This window comes from Xenia sp. Carnegie-2017, unplaced genomic scaffold (assembly GCF_021976095.1).
Source record: "Xenia sp. Carnegie-2017 unplaced genomic scaffold, XeniaSp_v1 HiC_scaffold_2, whole genome shotgun sequence".
In the NCBI taxonomy this organism is placed as follows: Eukaryota; Metazoa; Cnidaria; class Anthozoa; order Malacalcyonacea; family Xeniidae; genus Xenia; species Xenia sp. Carnegie-2017.
In genome coordinates this window covers 5,716,700-5,737,035 of record NW_025813482.1, presented here as the reverse complement: position 1 = coordinate 5,737,035, position 20,336 = coordinate 5,716,700, and the positions used below count along the sequence as shown (strand labels likewise).

General features: G+C 32.3%; 1 protein-coding gene across 2 annotated transcripts in view; it reads left to right on the top strand.

Moving 5' to 3' along the window:
- The window catches only part of LOC124439911, a 31,333-nt gene that overhangs the window by 1,956 nt on the left and 9,041 nt on the right, over nt 1–20,336 (top strand). For both annotated transcript variants that reach the window (XM_046990199.1, XM_046990201.1), the window contains exons 4-41: nt 91–872; nt 1,080–1,199; nt 1,340–1,508; nt 1,615–1,693; nt 1,778–1,941; nt 2,327–2,459; nt 2,801–2,893; nt 3,449–3,619; nt 4,284–4,459; nt 4,925–5,089; nt 5,536–5,756; nt 6,162–6,520; nt 7,089–7,203; nt 7,327–7,435; nt 8,414–8,518; nt 8,737–8,827; nt 9,010–9,066; nt 9,149–9,343; nt 10,401–10,658; nt 11,528–11,635; nt 11,766–11,911; nt 12,300–12,382; nt 12,477–12,535; nt 13,008–13,138; nt 13,227–13,313; nt 13,869–14,024; nt 14,957–15,011; nt 15,166–15,272; nt 15,702–15,821; nt 16,384–16,432; nt 16,985–17,035; nt 17,304–17,399; nt 17,518–17,589; nt 17,740–17,883; nt 17,974–18,025; nt 18,566–18,773; nt 19,657–19,741; nt 20,196–20,330. In XM_046990199.1, coding sequence (XP_046846155.1) covers nt 91–872; nt 1,080–1,199; nt 1,340–1,508; nt 1,615–1,693; nt 1,778–1,941; nt 2,327–2,459; nt 2,801–2,893; nt 3,449–3,619; nt 4,284–4,459; nt 4,925–5,089; nt 5,536–5,756; nt 6,162–6,520; nt 7,089–7,203; nt 7,327–7,435; nt 8,414–8,518; nt 8,737–8,827; nt 9,010–9,066; nt 9,149–9,343; nt 10,401–10,658; nt 11,528–11,635; nt 11,766–11,911; nt 12,300–12,382; nt 12,477–12,535; nt 13,008–13,138; nt 13,227–13,313; nt 13,869–14,024; nt 14,957–15,011; nt 15,166–15,272; nt 15,702–15,821; nt 16,384–16,432; nt 16,985–17,035; nt 17,304–17,399; nt 17,518–17,589; nt 17,740–17,883; nt 17,974–18,025; nt 18,566–18,773; nt 19,657–19,741; nt 20,196–20,330 — 5,506 coding nt within the window. The remainder of the gene's footprint in view (nt 1–90; nt 873–1,079; nt 1,200–1,339; nt 1,509–1,614; nt 1,694–1,777; nt 1,942–2,326; nt 2,460–2,800; nt 2,894–3,448; nt 3,620–4,283; nt 4,460–4,924; nt 5,090–5,535; nt 5,757–6,161; nt 6,521–7,088; nt 7,204–7,326; nt 7,436–8,413; nt 8,519–8,736; nt 8,828–9,009; nt 9,067–9,148; nt 9,344–10,400; nt 10,659–11,527; nt 11,636–11,765; nt 11,912–12,299; nt 12,383–12,476; nt 12,536–13,007; nt 13,139–13,226; nt 13,314–13,868; nt 14,025–14,956; nt 15,012–15,165; nt 15,273–15,701; nt 15,822–16,383; nt 16,433–16,984; nt 17,036–17,303; nt 17,400–17,517; nt 17,590–17,739; nt 17,884–17,973; nt 18,026–18,565; nt 18,774–19,656; nt 19,742–20,195; nt 20,331–20,336) is intronic.

Here is a 20,336-nt window from a genome sequence, read left to right as displayed (position 1 = left end):
ACTTTGCAATGATTTTGCTTGCACGGTTTTACTTTAGGGTGCATGCTTGTGGTCTGAACACTAAGTTTACATTGTGTTATTGTTTTTCAGCCACAATATCTCTGAACTTTCGATCTACAAGTTGACAAATTTCACTGTAAAATTCGAATTCAATAACTTTGTCGAATTGGGTAGCAAATTCAGAGCAAACAGAACAATAGTATTGATGTATGAAGACAGAGTTGTGATTGATAGTAACACCGATAATGACTGGAAAAATAAATTGAAAAACGTTCACGGCAAATGCGAACTTGACATAAGGAAGGGAAATGAGATTTACAAAACGTCTTGTATAAGTGATATTGAGCTTACGGAACGAGGAGATTATAAAATTTCTCTCGGGGAAGATGTTAAAAAATTGGAAAAATTTACTGTGTTGGAGAAAATTAGCATGACTAAAATTGAAACTGCTGGAAGTTATCGTAAGTTGAAGGCAAAATCCATGATCAAAGGTACGGTTTACTATCTTTCTCTTCATTTGGGCGATAAAAGAGAAGATGTACATTTTTATCGCGCGTACAGTGAACTTATATACGACGTTTGTCGTATTGACTGGAATGTATCACTTTTAAACCTTCACGAAAAGTATCATGGCAAACAAAATCTTACGATTCTTGCTCGAAATCCACTTGGTGAGGCTAAGACAACAACCGAATTGAACTTTGATTGCAGAGTGAACGATTTAAAAATTTCGCATAATGTAACAAACTTTACCGAAGGCGAAATTAACACAAAACTGACAGCTTATCACAATGGACCTTGTAACAATGTTTCCTTCAAGTTGGATCAGACAAATTGCGATTATTTCAATATAAAGTGGCAGAGAAAAAAAAGTAAGAATATATGAGTTGTAGAATTATCATTAAATTATACTCACTAAAACAACTACTATCAATCTCCGTACATACTTGAATTTACTCACCAAAGATCATTGCTGTAAACTTATAAATAAATATATATATGGTAGGTAGGTTAATACATGTATACTGTATATATGTAAATATCAATTCAACTCTATGTTTCATCTTGTCTACTTGTAGAAGGAATTTGGATTTTAAAAACAGCTCTAAAAAGTACCTCCAGTGAGATCAATGAATGTCGCGTGAGTTTAACCGTTTTGAACAGAACGATTTATAGACGTCTGTTTTCCAAAGTAAAAGGCAAGTATTATGAGACAAGACATCGCGCATTTCTTGTAAATTTGTGTGTTGTTTTTTGTAAAAAAGTTTCACTCACGCAGGAATATCCCTTTGTGTAAGTCAAGGTGTATGTTAAACAAAACATATTATAATGTTTGTAGAACTTTCTCGAATTAACTCTCCATGTTGCTATCGTGTGAACGAAGAAGCTGAGTTTAGGTTAGAAGAACTCCTATCAAGCACAAAAAAAGAATACATCTGGAAAGTTGATGGAGTTCACATGAAAACCGCAAACAAAACATTTCATCATATTTTCAAGAAACCGGGAAGGTATAAGTATTGTTAGATTTGTATATAAATATACAAGTGTAAAATTCTCGTGCATTTTATGTAAGCATTGATGATTGATCTGCAGAATCCCGGCCATATTTTATAGTTACGTGGTCAGCGTGTGGAACAATCAAACTTCTTGGTCACATAAAAAGAAGGTTTCCATTCAGGCAAATTTAACAAAGGTTGGAAAAGTTGGTTTAACATATACATATAGATTTTTAACATGAAAATGAACTGTACGGACGACTGTGTATTTAATCTTGTAGTTGGAAATAAACAAAACACTTCACCATGAATCCCACGACCTTGGTCAATCTTTGTCATTCCAAGTGATTGTAAATAGTAAGGAAGGAGTGAGGTATCTTTGGGATTTTGGTGATGGTGCCTCTGAGAGTACGTCTAAAGATATCTTGACTCATCGATACCACAAGTAATGAAGAAAAAAGCATGCAGTAGAGTTTTCGCCCTTTTTGTCTATAGATTTTTTGCTCGTGATTGTAGCTATCATAGCTAATTCCTTTGCAATAAACACTTTCGTCAAAGACTGAGCACATAAAAGTTTTACGTTCACAGCTTTTACATTTTTATCCCTCAGAAAACTGTAAGGCAATATAGGCGAGAGAGAGTTTTTATTTTTTCAGCGTCATCAAAGAAAAACAACATTACTTTCTTATTGAATATATAAAAAAAACACACTTTGATGTTAAAAAACCTAGTGCGAAGCATAAACGAGCCAGTCATTCTTTATTCACTTTATGTAGCTAAAGAAAAAAGGGTTTCAAATTTTAAGGACCAAATGAATTCTTTGAATTTAGGTCAGGGAAATACACGATGACAGTAGTGGCAAGTAATTACTATAGCAACATAAAGAATATTACAAATGTGAACATTAATCTTGAGCTTTGTGACGAAGGAACAATTAGCACTTCATTCAAAGATGGACTTGAGGCAAGTGTAATTGCAGTATTTTGAATTCTATTTTCCTTTGACTATTGTTTTAAAACGTATATTAGTGGATGCTCAAAATAGATCTGGATAGCCATTGGACAAACTATTAAGCAACATGTTTGAAGAAAGTGTGTGTACGTGGAAGATTAGAGTTTTATGATTAATTACTGTAATTTAGAAACTACTTTTTGTCTTTTTTTATGACGCTGTTGTAATAATCTACTGTGTATCTCAAATGTCATTCAAAGATCTATTTGATAGTAAAACTGTTCAACTTTTGCAAGGCCTGTCAGTTTTCATTCGTATCTAGTTTTATGTAGTGTCTCGATTGTTATATATAGGTTATTCAATATCGCAACCGCCCAATATTCTTAGAAGTATCAACGTTAAATTTGATTTGTTCAGACGCTGTTTCCATTGTTTTTTTTTGGAAGGTAATGTCATATATTGAATAGCGTTTTTAAATTACAGTCTAAATTGTTAATATATAGAGTCCAGGATCCACTATGAAACATGGTACTCAATTTGTTTACCATTTTAATGATGTGCAGTACGTAGGACGCCATTTGATGATTTTTTTGACTCACTATATATGTAAAACTTTAGAGTATTAAACTTTGTCATTCTGAAGACATTTGTGTATATTTGTATCAACATCTTCATTGGTCTTTTCGTCCCAGGCAAATGTTCTAAAAATACTTATTACTGTTTTTGCTATCGACTTCAACACTTTGATGCCTATCTTAAAGCAAGCTTTACATCAGGGGCATCAACTTTCTTCATGCATTCATATTGTTGATGCCTGTTGTGATCGTTTGAATAGTGTACATGTAGGTAAATTTCATTGAAATGAAGATAAGCTAGCTTAATCTTTCAGATCATACTCGAATTTTTCTGCAATAACACATCAACAATTATTGTGCGCGTTCCCTTTAATTCCCGTTCCCTTAAAGTTCTTTTGTTAATTCGTTTATCCTATTTTACGCTAGACTGCAAATTTCACCGATGAATGGAAAGATTGGTTGTTTTGGGAAGAAACGTTCAATTTCAATGGAAAGAAATGGGATTGTGGAACAACAGGCAATGAATGCGTTAACAGCATTTACATTCCAGAAAATGTTCTAGCTCGTGGGAAGTATCGTTTCAGTGTCGAGATTAATGTGAGTGAAATCTAATTTACAAGCTTTATTTCCATAGTAAGACAGCAAGGTCGTCTAGAATTTTGTCACTGCATGTTTGGAATGTCTATATACATCTGTAGTGTCCACGAAATTTCGTTAAAAATGTATGTTAAGGTTAGGCAAAAGGATATGTTTATATAAGATTAGGCGAAGGAGTATAAACGAGCTCATGGTATATTGAACAATCAATACATGTTTGCTTTGTGATACAAACGTAAATCAAAAAGTCACTTAAAGACAATAATTTATAATTTTGTGGGAAGACCTCGCGTAGATAAAAAGAAACTCCATGTCGAATTTTCCAAATCAAAATATGTTTGAAGAAATGCATTCTCAAACCCGTTTATAAAGCATGTTTAAGATTAATTTAACCTACAAGTCAAAAAGGTAGTGTTTATTTGAAACTTTGCACTAGAAACTTTGAGGAAGCTCGGAACTCTCGTCGTCGTTAACCTCCGTCGTTATGTTTAGAACTTAACACTAGTCATAATGCGTAATTCATCGTTTTGCGGTTGATAGATGGATGGTTGTTTGTGACATCGAAATTTTGTTTGTTTAGTTATCCACTTGATGGAAATATATACAATACATACAATTATTAATGCAAACGTCATGATTTTTCCATTTGTTTGCTATTTTATAGGTAAATGGTGTGAATCTATCGAACGTCAAAAATTTTTCGACGACCATTGTTATCGAGGAAACTCCTCTTAGAGCTATAATTCGCGGTGGCGCCTACAGATATGTAACTGGAAAGTCCAATGTTCTGTTTGATGCAACTCCATCATATGACCCAGAAAATACGAACGCAACACTTCGGTAAGTATAACAACCACCAAGTATGATAATTGAGACAGCTTATTGTGAAAAATGAAAAGTTTCAGACTGTAATACTTTCTTTATGTACTGGAAAGTTTTCTTTTTCTTTTAAACGATTGCCACGAATCATACATGCATTTTTTAAAATTAAATTAAAGTAGACTCCGTACGATTTAAAATATATTATTAAACTTTTCATACCATGGTCATCATTTTTGACATATGTAAAGGAAAGTGTGATTGTTTATGGACTTAACCGTTTGCTTTTCTAGAGAGTTTAAATAAACAATTTGATTCATTTTATGCGAAGGTGTGGAAAAAGTTCACAGTTGATAAAAAAAAACATTTGACGCTCTGTTTTATAAATACATTTAACTCATTTAGTTGCATTTCATGGACTTGTTTAACCCTAAAATGGGGACAGGCAAATTCGTGTTGAGAATAACTATAACTGATTCGTTTAAGGTTTGAATGGTTTATCAATGAAGGCAAGGACGTCGTATCAAATGCATCTATGTTCTATCTCATGCAACATTCTCTTCGTTATGTTACCGTTAAAGTTTCAGTAGGAAATCGAAGTAGAACGACAAGTCAGCATGTTGAAATTGTCAACGAAGCAGATTGTGCTCAGTAAGTGTATGACTGTAGGTCAACATTGTATTTATGTTGTATTTGTATTGCACAAATAGCTTGACGTAAGTTTCATTTGTGAATTATTCGGGAAAAAAACAATTTATTGCGTAATAACGTATAATTTGTTAGGAAATAGTTTAATAATATCCCAACATAAGAATGTAGAGATTTGATTTATGTTATAACGGAAAGAAAACTTATAGCACCTAGCATAAATAGTTACTTTAAACAAAAACACTTTCATTGTATGAACAATCTTGAGTTGTTTTGTGCACAACGCGCAATCTTAGAGTTGTGGAGATTTTCAAATCTTTTTCTCTTGCTCATTAAGATATATTTACCTCACAGGATTTTAGATGTATATGCCTTTTCAGACTAGTTTTTTGCGATCTAATATTGATTTAATAAGGGATTAGATCTTCTTATATTCATTATATTTGAAGATCTGACATAATTTTGGATTTCCTATCCCGCGACATGGGTAATACTAGTCACGTGAATCCAAGCAGACCTCTTAGAGTTATTGAAAGCTTTCTTGATGAAAATACTCAAGAAAATTGTTCTACTTGGTGGAAGTTCTTCGCATTCCGCACGTCATATGGAAACACGAAACTGAGGCAGTTGGATTGCACCCAAGTTAATTTGACAAATGAAAACATAAAGAGTAAGTTAGTAGTAACTATTGTACATTTTTGATATTTTTTTTTCATAATGTAGCAAAATATATTCATCAGAATACCAAGAAATCAACTTATTAAACGTTTTTACCCTATGATCATCATTCTTATTCACGACACATTTTGAATTTATTCCAAATTCTTTGAGCTGTGTCTGTACCACACTATACGTCAATGTTTGGGGTAGAGGGGTGGCTCATCTGAAACAAATTTTTCCTGATTAAGTTCTTTCAATCTACTTGATAAAATCACATTTGATATATTTTATCGTTTTTCGTATCTCCGGGGATCAATGATTTTTTAGCTATCCCTTCACAACAGGTCTTAATATTTATGTATTTTACTATGCATCCTCTCCTTAATACATTATACGTGTTGTTTTGTTTATAAAGAACGCAGGTGGAGATTCGATTACAATTTAGTGGAGTGTTCAAAAGCGTCAAAAAAACCTCGAGAATATAAAGAGCAGTCAAAATGTTCAGTGCCTAGTTGCAAGGAGTCGCCTAAGTCATTAAAGACAGTTCAAATTATGCTGGATGACTTTGACTACCACAATCATTCCTCATCGTTACTGCTTATCAAAAAGAACACGTTGCCTCAAAGACAACAATTTTCATTAAATCGCACTTCTGAAGAAACAACGATGGCTGGAAGATCTTTTTATGTTGAAGATATACCCTACAATTATTCTTGTGAAGTCAGACCTTCCACGGAGAACGGAGAATGTGAAATATTTTGTGACATTGACAAGGTGTATTTTGCTATATTTATCATGCTCTTGCGCTTTGATTGTCTGCTTTCTGGACTGATATTTTAACCTTGGTCGGTTACTATGACAATCGCTCTGGACTTTGCGTCAGAGTTCGTTTATAATTTTTATGTTGAGCAATTTGATGATTCTTTAAAAACAAAAAGCAACTAAAACTAGTGTGTCACAAGAAGCATTGTCCTGAAAACTTTTATTATAACTTTGATCATATGAGATCAAAAAGGACACCGATAACAGAAAAAAAGATTGGTTCAAGTTAAGTTAGTTTTTTACCTAAAGAAATTTAATTTTTTATTTAAAGAAATTCAATTTTATAGCAATTAGTAAAACATGATCAAAAAATTCTTTGCTCTGTAAACATTATGCGTTTATGGAAAATTTATAAGTGGAAGGAAAAATGCAACTGAAAAAGTAATGCTATATAAAATGTCTGTTTGCAGCCGTCTTTGAATTATCCAATCTTCTCATGATTTTCACACCCCCTGCATTTTATAATTCAAAGGAAAGTCAATTTTAATGTTAGAATATTTTGGTTTTTTATTTTTTCTAGAATGCAAATTTGATATACAACATTTTACTCAAGCGGTCAAACGGCTATAAATCAAGATTCTTTCTTCAAAGAATGGTCCCTCGTTTTAAAGTTCAATTGCCTTTTAATGGGGAAGGTAATATTTCACAATAGCCTTGTGTGGAATTCTCATTCATCCAAATTTTTATCATCCTGTGTGCTTTTAAAGAAATAGAGACAGGGAAAACAAGTGTTATTTTATATTTATCTGCGCAAGCAGATGATTTGTTTTTATATTTGTCAATCGAAGACAAGATTGGGACAGTGAGAGAATATTGTGGCATAAATGTGACGAACTTCTTGGTGAACGCGTCAACTGTGGATTATCTGTAAGTATAATGTATGCGGTATATACACTAATTTATACATCTGTTAATTAATCTGATTTATTGAGTTATATAACTACTTTCGTGTGGAAAAGTTTCTCTCTTAAAGATCCTATATGTTTAACAACTATCGATACACCATACAGTCATCGTTTATTTTGTATCTATGTATATACCGATGTGCAGAGGCGTAACTAGAACGTTCATTTGGAGGAGGGGTGTGTATATTCATATATTCAGTTGTGTCCAATGGTTGTGCCCTACTGACTTCTTTTGAAATTCAATTCAATTTCAAAAAAAATCAGTAGGGCACTATGAAATATATGAATACCGCCCCCCCTGCTAATTAACGTTCTAGTTACGCCACTGCCGATGTGAAGTTACGAATTTTGTTGTTATTCTCCATAAATTGACTTTTTTTGGGGTAGGTGCATCATAGGTTTGATCTTTTACAAACTGGAGACACTTCATGTAAGAAAATAAACACTAGGCTAATTAACACAACAACGCATTGGTGTTCCGAATAAAAAAATTTTATACAGTAATATGGAATTTATAAATACGATGCGCTGATTGGCTAAAAGTTTTTTGATATGCATTGCGAACAAGCCATTTACAAAGTTTTTCGCCGAAAAAATGTTTTAATTCGTTAAATATTTCTGCTAGAATGGACAATTTGTGTTAAAAATAGTTAGCTTAACGTAATATAATTTTGTGTTACATTTTTTAAAAACGTAGCTTTTTTCTTTGTAAAAATTAGTTGTATCAACAGTCGAGAACATTACCATTACTTGAAATTGTGTGAAAACACAATTTAAGCTTCTTTTTATCAAACTCCTGTTGACAACTATAGATGAACGCGGAAAATGTTATATTCGGTCATTAAATTTCGTTTCAATTGGAGGTTTTGTCTTCATGTGACATCCCTCTATTGTAACATAAGCATGAAAAAATATTGACAGCTATACCTCTTTTCAATAGGTACAACCGCACATTGGCCATCAATATGTCCTATCCTCGTCATCCTTTTGCATATCATAGTCAAATTTTATATGATATATCGTTAATTGCTGATGCTTTAGTCAGGTATGTGCATGTCTGTACACGAAAAATGACTTGCTCCTTGCTTGTTTGCAAAGAAAACTGAAAAATAACTTACTGCAATCAAGCATCGACATATATTCACATATAGATTCAATAATTTTTGCAATTTGACATTCTGGTTAACATACCCCGGATGATGATATTGTTTGTGAAAGTGATAGCTTTTACACATTTTTATTGTCATACATACTTTGTTTCAGCGCACCAACGTATAGAGTAGATTTTGATATCCATCGTCAAATAAAAACAATTCTCTTAGATCTTCTTGGAAGAGTTACAATATCTAATACGGTAAGTTAGTGACTGCAGAGATTGACTTTTCTATTCTTTTTCCTTTTTACAAACATATTAAAAGCAAGGGAATGCGTTCATTTTTATTCTTAGTTATAACCTTCTAACTGGCGCTTCCGTAAACATCGACTGTTTTTATAGTTCTTCTTGTTTTATTCACCAAAAAATTCTGTTTCATTCAGTACATTGCCATGCAACACGCGAAAACATTAGAAATGTGTACAGGAATTCTGGGAGAGGTAAGTAATTTCAGCTTTGATGAATGTTAACAATTTTAACTTGTTATTAGATCAACTTAATTGTTACTTTTCGTTTTTCAAGGTTGACAGCAGTAAGACGATTGAATATCTTGACAAAAATACAAAAAGTCTACGTAATGATGAAAGTAAAAGAGCTGAGGAGATTGACGAACAGTTTTCTGAAGACATTGAAGAGGTGGCAAACAAAACGATATCATCTGTTAAAAATCATACAAGCAAATATAAAGTTATTAATTCACTTCATCGTCTATATGAGGTAGGAATTGCGTCGATGATGTACGGTTTGGTTTTTATGGCGAATATTCACAAATATTCTATTCTATTGACAAATCCTAAATTTTTGTACTAGTTGCCATCTTGGATATGACCACTAAACCAGTATTGGCCTGATAATGATTTTGAATAGCGTTACACGAGTTCAGTTGTGTATCAGGCTTATTAAATACAACGAAACCTTATTCTAAACATAGGACGTTACCTTAACCCTAAAGCTGAACCTAACCTTTGTCACAACTTATGACTCCTTTTGTACTAATTCAACATAATCCTAAAGAATACCATTTTTTTTTCATTCCTGGAGAATCTTTCCACTTTGTCCAAGTTTCTTTCACCATGAAATTGTATTTGGCAACTAAACTTAAATCACAGTATAGGAATATACAGTAGAGCCACTTCTCTGTGGAACTGGCTGCTGTATATTTAATTAATTTACTGGCTGCCGTTTGCCATATCGTCAATCCTATTGGTCACACAATGCAATTTACTGGCTGCCAATATGGTAATCACATGCATAATAAGTAAGATATGCGTGGCACGAAAAAATTCAATGGAGTGGCCCTACTGTATTTTCTCTATACTGTGGTTAAATTGAGAAACATACAAATTGAATTATGACCCCAGATAAAATTATTTTTGTTTGTTCGGACTTATGTTTTATGATTGCTCGTAAATTGTAAAAATTATACTCGTGGTAAAAAGTGTTACACACGCGCTTTTTTCTTACTGAAACATTCTTTACGATTTCTGATATATTTCAACGAAATGACGTTGAGTGACATACAACAGTAAATGATTGATAATATTCAAAATTTTAGCCAGGTGCTTGTCCCCATAATCGTAGCCAAAACATTTTTGGACACATAAGAAATTGCGATCTTTTATACAAAGAACTAATTTTTTTAAATTAAAGTGGATTGAAATTTGCATTTCTGTTATTGATGCAGCAATAAGCGAGTCCATCGAACTTCGAGCCTGTTGTGGTTTATAACAGATTATCGTTATGATTTATAATTTTATTATATTTTTTATTTGAGGCTATTTTGTGGAGAAAGATAGTTCATTTTCCTCCGAAGTTCGAACAAAGACCATATAAGAAGTTTTTCAGTGCTTGTTTACTCAAGTATTCGCCCTATCGAAATGAAAGTGTCCAATTTCCTTGTGGAAATGAAAGTATATTTATCGCAACGAAAGGGATAGTTGCCAAGAAAGATTATGAATGCCATTTATTTGGTTGTGGGTTGCAGTTTGTGAAGTTTGACTTTGATCCTTTCCACAATGGCGAAACATATCAAGTATGTTCACAATTGTTTAATATGTAAAATTAGAAATTTTGGTTTGAGAAAGTTGGTTTAGTTATTCTTTCTTCACAAGTGAAAAGATTTTGTACTTGAAAGTCCTTACTTTAGATCTTGCACTCTCAATTTGTTTTACAGGGAAAGTGATTAGCATGGAGAAGAGAGAGGTGGGGAGGTTATTGTAACAAAAAATCAATCCACTTAATTAATTAAGCTTTGAATTCTTGTATGATTACACAATCGACTGCTTAACAAACAACAAAATTTTCAATTTCAACTTTTAAGGCCGGTAAGAACGTAGGAAGTTTGACTATAAAGCTACTTATTTAAAAGAAACTTTTAAGGCCGGTAAGAACGTAGGAAGTTTGATTATTGAAGCGACTTATTTAAAAGATTTCATAGCTATACACAGGATATGATAATTACATTAAAATGAGATTTTTTACGTGAGGTGATGTAATGTTGTCAGAGAGTTAGAATAGAGTTAATTATAGTTTAAGAGAATTAAAATGCACTAGACATTAGGATTGAGATTTAAGATGAGAACACTTTTGTGAAGGAGGATGACAGAATTTTTGAAGTCGTCAAAATCAGCCTGAAATATACTGAAATTGATTCGTCTGGTTGACGGATTTTATGTTCGAGATAAGATTTCCAAATTTTTTGATACCAAAATGTGTAAATGACGATTGGTTTGATATATTCGACGGAAAACAGTGTCGACATTATACATTATAACATCACAACTCGATATTTGAAAAAAAAATGTTAGTGGTGTCACTACATAGTGAGCAGGTCGTGTTGTCAGTTTTAATTTAGATTACTTTTCATATTGAGTTTGCCTATCATTTTTTTATGTCTCCTAGGCAGTATCGTCACTCATAAAACTAAAAAAGCAATGCTGCAGAAATATACCCTATTGTGGGGAGAAAATTACTAAACTAGGAATGCAGCTAAAACCAAATATGAAAATTGTGAGTATTTGTACTTCTGCAAGGTATCTCTTATTGTACTACGTATAAACTGGAACATTGTTTGAATGTTAGACCTGATGTTTGCAAAACTTGCTCTAATGGAACTTTTGTATCTATTTGTTGATTGCAGTTTACAAATAATTTGTCATGGTCATCGTACGTTCTTCGTTTTGATGAGATGCATTTGTTTATGGCATATGTTGACGCTGGCCTTTATGTTCAAGTTTTACCTTTTGAATTTTGGCCAAGCAACCTGAAGTTGCAACTGGAAGTCCGGTAAATCTACGTATATGCTTGTGAATGCTGAAAATTATGCTGTTACTAATAAAAACCTGTAGGATTATAGCGATATATTGGTACTATACGCACTTGGGTACGTAGGAAGAGTAAATATTAAGGTGTCTGAATGGTTTTCAATTTTTTTCGCATAAAATGTGGCACTTTCTTTTGAGTTGATCATTGTCCTTCTTTATTATACGCATTTTTTATTTGGCTTATAGTCACATGCACCTTGAATAATAAATATGCGCAAAATGAGGAGTGTAGCTACGAAAAATAACGAATTTACTTAAATAACCATGACGGTGTTTATGACACGTTTTACACTACTCTTTTGCACTAAATTAAGTCTCGAAATGGTTTTTTTAATGATGTATTTTCTTAGATGCAATAATGAAACATTAGTACAACGAACACGCATGGAACCTCTCGAACAGTTGTTTTCTTCTGTCAACTTCACTACATATTGTAAGTTATGAATAATTTCTGCTTAGATTAGAAAAGTGATTTTTTAAGTTAAGAGAATTTCTATTGTTCATTCTACTAATGATGTTTTTGATAGGCAAGAAATTAAAGTTTTTTGTCAGTATACATTGGAATCACAAGCCAACAAGATGCGAGGTAATTTAGATAAAAACTGTTGTAGTTTTTAATACACTTGTGTATTCATGTGATCGATAACAACAACTTTATCGATGTAGTTTTTGTCTTCACGTGGACGTAAATAATGTTGTTTTAATGTCTTACGTCAGTTAGAAATCAGACACGTGCCAGATCATGTGACCCGGGTGTAAAAAACATGCACTCCTATATATTTGCCCATAGCATCCACTGCATAATAGCATACATTGCGTAACAAACTTTTTATACTTCTTGGACTTTGAAATACATTATTACTCCGTACGTTGAGTAAATTACTAAATTGTGATGCATATCATGACGTAGTAATAACAGGCTCAATTACAAATGACCACATATGCAATTTGTGAGAACAGTTTTGAGGTTTCTTTTATAATAAAACTGGGAATTATTTGCATTAAAAGCAGAAGTGTGTAGCAATCTGTTTGAAAACAATTTCAATTTTGTCTTCCAGAAAATGGAATCTAACATGAAGTACAAGATTCGTATCTCATCGTTTCGTTGTCTTGCAAAGAGTGGAGACAGTAAGATTTGGCAAGACGTTTCCGTAAATTGTACTTTACTGAATTTTTCGTTTTATTTCAGGTAACTTATCATGTGTGTCTTTATCGAATTAAAGTCGTTTTTATTCTCTTGTTATATTAACATTTCCCCCCTGATTTTTCTGTTATAGTTTCCCTTACATCCGTGGCTCGGAGCACAGCTACATTATTACCTCAGAATTTGCCACAAAAACGTTGAAAGAAAACATTACCAAAAGGTACTGAAATATAAACTAATATATGCAGTTATCAAAGAAAAATACTTTGTTGAGAAAATTACATTATCTGTCACTAAATATGAAATCGATCTGCGCTAGTTTGAAAAATATTCGAACAAGCCAATAGCGAGAAAAGTGTATATTTAAGACTTCCATTGCTCAATGGGCAGCAATCAATGAATTGATGACTTAGCTTGATGAACATGGCAGAATTGTAATGAATTTACTTAAAATTTAACGACTTGGATAAAAGAGGTTGTTGGATGGAACGTACATGTATAAATTTTGTAGAAATACGATGGTCAACATTAATCAAAATGATGATATACTTACGCGTTCAAAGAACCCATAAATTTTATATCTTTACAATTTTACTAAATTAAGAACAAAACTAAAATCATCGGGTTTTTTTACTGATCTTTTTTCGAGTTCTGTCTGTTCTGTTTTCTTTGTTTCCATCTGTCTTATCTCTGTAAATGATCAGCTTCTTGTTTTGCTTTTCTTCAACACAATCAAGAAAATTTTATTCTTTATTTATTTATATTTATTCCTTAGCAAAAGGGAAAAGAATAACGTCGTGTACATCATCCTGTTGAGTTTTGTCGTCGTTTATTTTGCTGCGATTGTCGTTCTTCTGATAAAAGAAAGAAAGCAAATTAAAGATAGTTCTCCCATTCTTCTGGAACTTTGTGATCCATCACATACTCACAAGTAGGTGAACACATAGTCAAATACTCTACCATACGTCAGTAAATGCTTCAGGCACAAGTGTATAATTTAGAAAAGTGAAATCTTTAAGAGTTGGCAGCTATCGACCTATTCTAAAAATGTCCACTTTCATAAACTCAATCTTTAAGTTGAAATTTTTATCGATTTTATCGATTTTATTTTTTATTTCCTTCCGAATATGAGAGGTACTTCATGTTGTCAATAATTTTAGACTTGACTAAACGAACATTGACTGAAATTTATAAAGGTCATAACTCACTGAAAAAACTTTTTTGTTTCATCAAATTAGACAATAGGAGCGTTTTCAAGAGACCGCATACTTTCGGTTAAGTATTTTAAATCTTCTACAAAGATTCATTTCCAGCTACGAAATTGAAGAAATTTTTCAAAAAAATTCTGTAACTAACAGAAACTATTGGGGTTATTGTCCCGGCCATACTGTGATACAATCTTTATATATTATTTGTAAAATATTTATAGTACAACTTAACTACCGTAAATAATCCAAGTAAGCGTCCATTCCCCTTAGAACACAAGTTTGTATTAGATGCCTTATTAAAATCCAGTCTCTAATAGACGCCCCCCACCTATTACTGTCATAATAATATCATTATTATGGTTGGTTTATGATTGGGGTAAGAAACCATAAATGTGGTCTTAGTTTTTTTTCATTAGTTGAAATTAGAAATGTCACTCGTTAGCCTCTCGTCTATTAAACCCCCACCCCCTTAGAACAGCTAGAAATTATTAAACGCCTCGGGCGTTTACTAGATCATTTAGAGTATACTTCAATACTGTTGACAGTTGATGGCTTATAGCCTACATCTCTGACATTCAAATTTGTATTTTTATACTGCTTTCTTTCTCGATGTTTGATTCTTTAATAATGTTAAAACGTTATTTATTTCTTAAAGGTATGAAATAACAGTTTATACAGGTCACTGTTTTGGAGCTGGAACAACTGCTAAGGTATAGTGGATATTTTTAACGCTCAATGCATTGGATGTTAATATGCATGCAAACTTTGGTTCCACATTCACTGACTGTCAACATTATTACATACTTAAATGTTTATGTTTCCCTTCAAATGTATGGAAGAAACGATCCATGTTTAAATATTTAGGTTGCCCTTGTATTGCACGGAAGAAATAATTCATCTTATCCAGTTGAGTTATATCTCAAAAATCGGGATATTTTTCGACGAAATTCAAAAGATGTGTTTATTGTCAGGTATTGTACATAAAGAAGATGTATCAAGTTAATTTAAATTTCCGTCTTTTGTTGAAATGATGAGTTATAAACTTAATTGCTTTATTAGTTGTAAGAGTCTTAGTTGTTTTATTAGTTTACGAAGGTTTTCCATAAATTTGTTTTACTTTTGAATTTTGCAACAAATCCTGGCTAACTTGATACTTTACTATGTCGGAAATGCAGTTAACAAACATTACTTAAATAAATTTAGTCAGATTGACTCAGGAATGTCTGTTTCGGTCTCTTAGATGGAATCGTGTCCAGTTAGTACTTCTTTATACCACACATCTGCATGTTTGACATCTCTCGTTCAATGTTATTTATTTCAATGCGTGTTTTTAAAACTTTGTTTTGTTTATCATCCTTTACATGAATAATTTATCAGTCTGTTATCTCTACATCGTTTAGCGTGAGAGAGAATTTGGGAACGTTAGATTATATTCACGTGTGGCATGATAATAGTGGTAGCTCTCCATCTTGGTTCGTCAATACGCTCGCCATTAAAGACTTAAAAACAAAGGAAACTTGGTAAGAATGTGTTTTCATAAAACATTTGTGGAAAATCGCCACTTGTACTGCCTTTCATTGATATTAATTAGCTTAGGAGAGTGCTGCACGATTATAAACAAAGGAATAAATTTACAGCAATAAATTTAAACTAATCGCAAGAGGTTTAATGTTTCAATGACAACCACTTTCGAATTGCCTATTAAGTATCAGCGCTGTCTTAATTTTTTGATTTTTAACTGTGATCCCTACCAATTCCATGCAGTAAGATTTTTAAAAATCACTCATAAAGTAGGATAATATTTTCCGAAGTTCAAAAATCTCACCTTTCCTGCTTTGTAAAAAGAATCTGTAGCTTTGCTTCTTTATCCTCAGAAATTTTCCTAAAGTCAATTTAGCATAGTGCCGAATGTACAGTTGATGCTTTGCTGGAATTATCATACCTTTCAAACTGATATGTTTTTTCATCACATATAATTATAAATGAGAATTCTAAACGAAGATTTAATTTCTTTCTAACCCACTGCTGTAACCACACAAAATTTGAAATGAATTAAATTACGTCTGTTCTTATACCATAAAGGATGTTTGATTGTTCCCGATGGTTAGCTGTGGATAAAGGTGATGGAGTGGTAGGTTGCTACTTGATAATATAGCATGAAATATTTTAATCTTGAAAAAATCTTTTGAAAAAATCGTTTCTCGGCGCACAATGTCTCATTTATGTCGCTGTCAAATAACGAGAAAGTAGCAGGACAAAGATTTTCATATTGATAAAAATCCACTTAATTCACGTGTAAATGAATGAACGACTGTTCTTTATGGTATAATTAAAGAATTATGAATGAACGACTGTTCTTTATGGTATAATTAAAGAATTATGAATGAACGACTGTTCTTTATGGTATAATTAAAGAATTATGAATGAACGACTGTTCTTTATGGTATAATTAAAGAATTATGAATGAACGACTGTTCTTTATGGTATAATTAAAGAATTATGAATGAACGACTGTTCTTTATGGTATAATTAAAGAATTATGAATGAACGACTGTTCTTTATGGTATAATTAAAGAATTATGAATGAACGACTGTTCTTTATGGTATAATTAAAGAATTATGAATGAATGACTGTTCTTTATGGTATAATTAAAGAATTATGAAAAAATTCCTTTTTTTTTAGATTGACTGCAGAGTAAAACCATGCGATTCAAACATAGACGTGGAATTAAAGGTGTGTGAAAGTTTTATAGGCATGATTTGATTTATAAATAATGTTGAATGTTATGGAGAAATAGTTCTTGCAATCATTGCTACGTCGTTTATGTAACATATACACCGTTTCCATAAATGTACTTTTATTCACAAACACATATTTGAGCTAAAGATATATTTTAAAAATCATTCATAATATGTCGCATAAGTGTCTATGTAAAAAAATTTTTATTGTCCTAAATTAAAGATGGAAAGTTCACTCATTTGCTGTTGTAATTTTTTACCAGGGATTCAAACTAACTTTTGAGGCAAACTTAATGGATTTTCACCTTTGGCTGTCTCTGTTTACAATGCCATTATATAGTTTGTTTACGAGCGCTGAGGTTAGACTAAAGTTTTGAATTGATGATATTGTTTTAATTGAAGCCATACGACAGATATTGTTTCATTAAATAAGTTGTCCCATTTTCCATTAACTAAACAGTTAACACTTTTTTCCAGCGTCTAACCTGTTGCATAACATCGATTTGCTGTTTTCTTTATTTCAATGCATATCTCTACGAAAAGTATTTTGTGAGTACAATTTATTTAACTGCATTGAAAACTTTTTTGTGCTACTATGTAGCTTTGTTCAATCAATGTACGGGAATGGTCGCTAACCTACATAATAACAAGCCGAGTCTTCCCTGTAGCTATAGTTACAATTAGATGTTTTGCTTTCAGATGACGAGGACTTGTTTTTCAATGTTTGAAAGTGCTATAGTACAGCAGCTTAAAATTGGTTCCTTTGGAAGTCTTGCATCATTTCCAATTTCTGCTTTTTTTGCCATTATATTCCGACACACGAAATCATTTCTTCAAATGCAGGTATATTTTTGCATTACATACAGGAACCGACAGTAAATTGTTACCCAATATTCTTGCGCCCTTAAACTTCATCTTTTAAACTTTTTTTAGGTTTCTAGAAAGTCTAAATATACGTCAAGTTGTTTGGATGCATCACAGCGATGTAAGTTTTTTGTATATGTTGAGTAATTACTATTTTACTTTGTTTGTTTGTTCAAAAGCAGAAGAATGTTTTTTCAGCCAAGGTCATATTTTTTATTTTATTTCCCTCGTCAAATTAGAAATATCCAATTGCTTTTCAGATTATGCAATGAATTTCAACCAACTTCATTCACTAACTTTAACGTGCAAAAAATGTTATTTATAACACAACTAAAATTGCTATTGATAATGAAGTAAGACCCTCTATACGTGCATGTATTTATATATTTTCATTTCTACATTTACATTGTCTTCCACGTGAGGACGCTCTTCAAAAAAAGGCTACAATAACACGCTTACCTTGCACACATAGCGTCCTTTTGAGCCCTCGTATCATCGACCGTTAAAAACTTTTTTTGCAATTGTATAAATAGTGAAACTTACCTACGTACATAAGAGAAAAAACGTACATTGATTATCCTATAAAATTGCATGTTAGGCTTAAATTTTTACCTGGCTTTTCTCCTAAATCTTCATCAAACACATTTTGTCATTTCCTCAGCGTCTGTAACAAGTTCCACTGCTAGCACAACATCATACACAACAGATGAAACATGTGCAAAAAAAGAAAAGAAAATTCATCCAAGTACAAGTTTGCCATGCAGCCTGTCTTGTTCTCGTTTGCCGCTGTGTTTTGACGTGTTTTCTTGGGTTGGCTGTTTACTAATAATGAGTATATTTGCATTGCACACAATCAAGATTGTCACAAGGTATGATTGTCTTTCGTTTTTATGCATGTTTTGTAAGCAGACATATCCTTGCATATTGTTTTAGAGCATTTTGACTTAAATTGTGCTTTTCCCAATATATATAATTTCTACATTTTGCAAACCACACAGAATACTGTTCATATCTGTACGATTTCACAAAAATCTAGCAACTGACAAACATTTGAAGCTATTTATTGTCTTAATAGTTACATTGCCTGAAGCAGAAGAAAGCGCGAAGTATACGCTTAGGAAGCTCAATATTATAACAACCAAATTTTTCTATACATTTGATATAAATTAAAAAATAATTAAATTTGTTTACCATTGTACAAGGACAGCTGTAGTAAGTGGTCACTGCTTTAAGGTTCTTTTCAATACGTTATTACTTCTGAAACTCTCATAAGCGAACACGTCGCGTAAGTACACACCGCGCTGGTGCCTGTGGTTCCAAGAGTTTCTGCTTACTGGAGGCTCGACTGTGTGTGTATATATATATATAATTTAGTAATCTCTTTACTGATGACTTTCATGATGTTAGAAGAATTTTGTGAATTCAATCGCAGCTTTTGAAGAATTGTGCATAAAAGAATGAAATTTAAATTTTTTAAAACGTATGTAACATTCAGCCGTAGGCAATATAGGAAAACAGTGTTGAGTATTAATGTATGAGGTAAATGAGCGCTGGATGAATTGTTGGTAGTAAAGAAAATAATATGCTTTGTTTTAATTCCTTTGGAATATAAAATCTAAAACCAGCGAAGATTGGACCTTTTCAGGCTGTTACATATATTAGTGGTTTCTGCAAACACAGTATATTTTAATTATTTTGGGGATTCAGGATTTTTTCATCTTATTGAACTGGACTCATTATTTTCTTTTGCAGATTCGACGAAATTTTGCTTGGAAGCTACTTTTATTCCTTGTTTTGGTCATTTTGTTTCTCAATTTTTATATCTCAACCATGTCAGGTATGCAAGGAGCTACTCCATTGAAATAAGTTGCCAGATATTTAGATTTAACATGCCTGAAGGCCATAGCTAAGAACTGGATGTTGTCTGTTATTTGCAATGACATTTGATGGCCGTAGATCATTTTGAAGGAATTAGGAAAGTTGTATTTTCTTTTAGTGATATTAGTATGAAAATATTGAGATATTGATTTAGTTTGAATTTACATTTTTTTCGTGCACAGTTAGTATTTCCCACTTATTTGCAATGTTCAACAATGATTTTTTGAGCAATGAAGACACAAACGGCAAAAAATTATGGAGTGACGACCAGGATGACAACAGTCACTTGGACAAGCACATTGTCCGCACCGAATGTTTTTATTGTTCAATTTTCAATTTATGAGTCCACATTGTACGACGTATGTGACTTCTAAATAGCCAACTAAAATCCTTTATCTAAAATTATGTATTAGGCGTTTGTCGTTACTGTCATTCAAATGATACACAAGCATTTACCTTCAATGATTTACTCATATTATGAATTGGAAGATGATGTCTTTCTTGATGATTCATCGTTTCCTTCATTTACCGAAAGGAATGTTGCGGATGTAAGT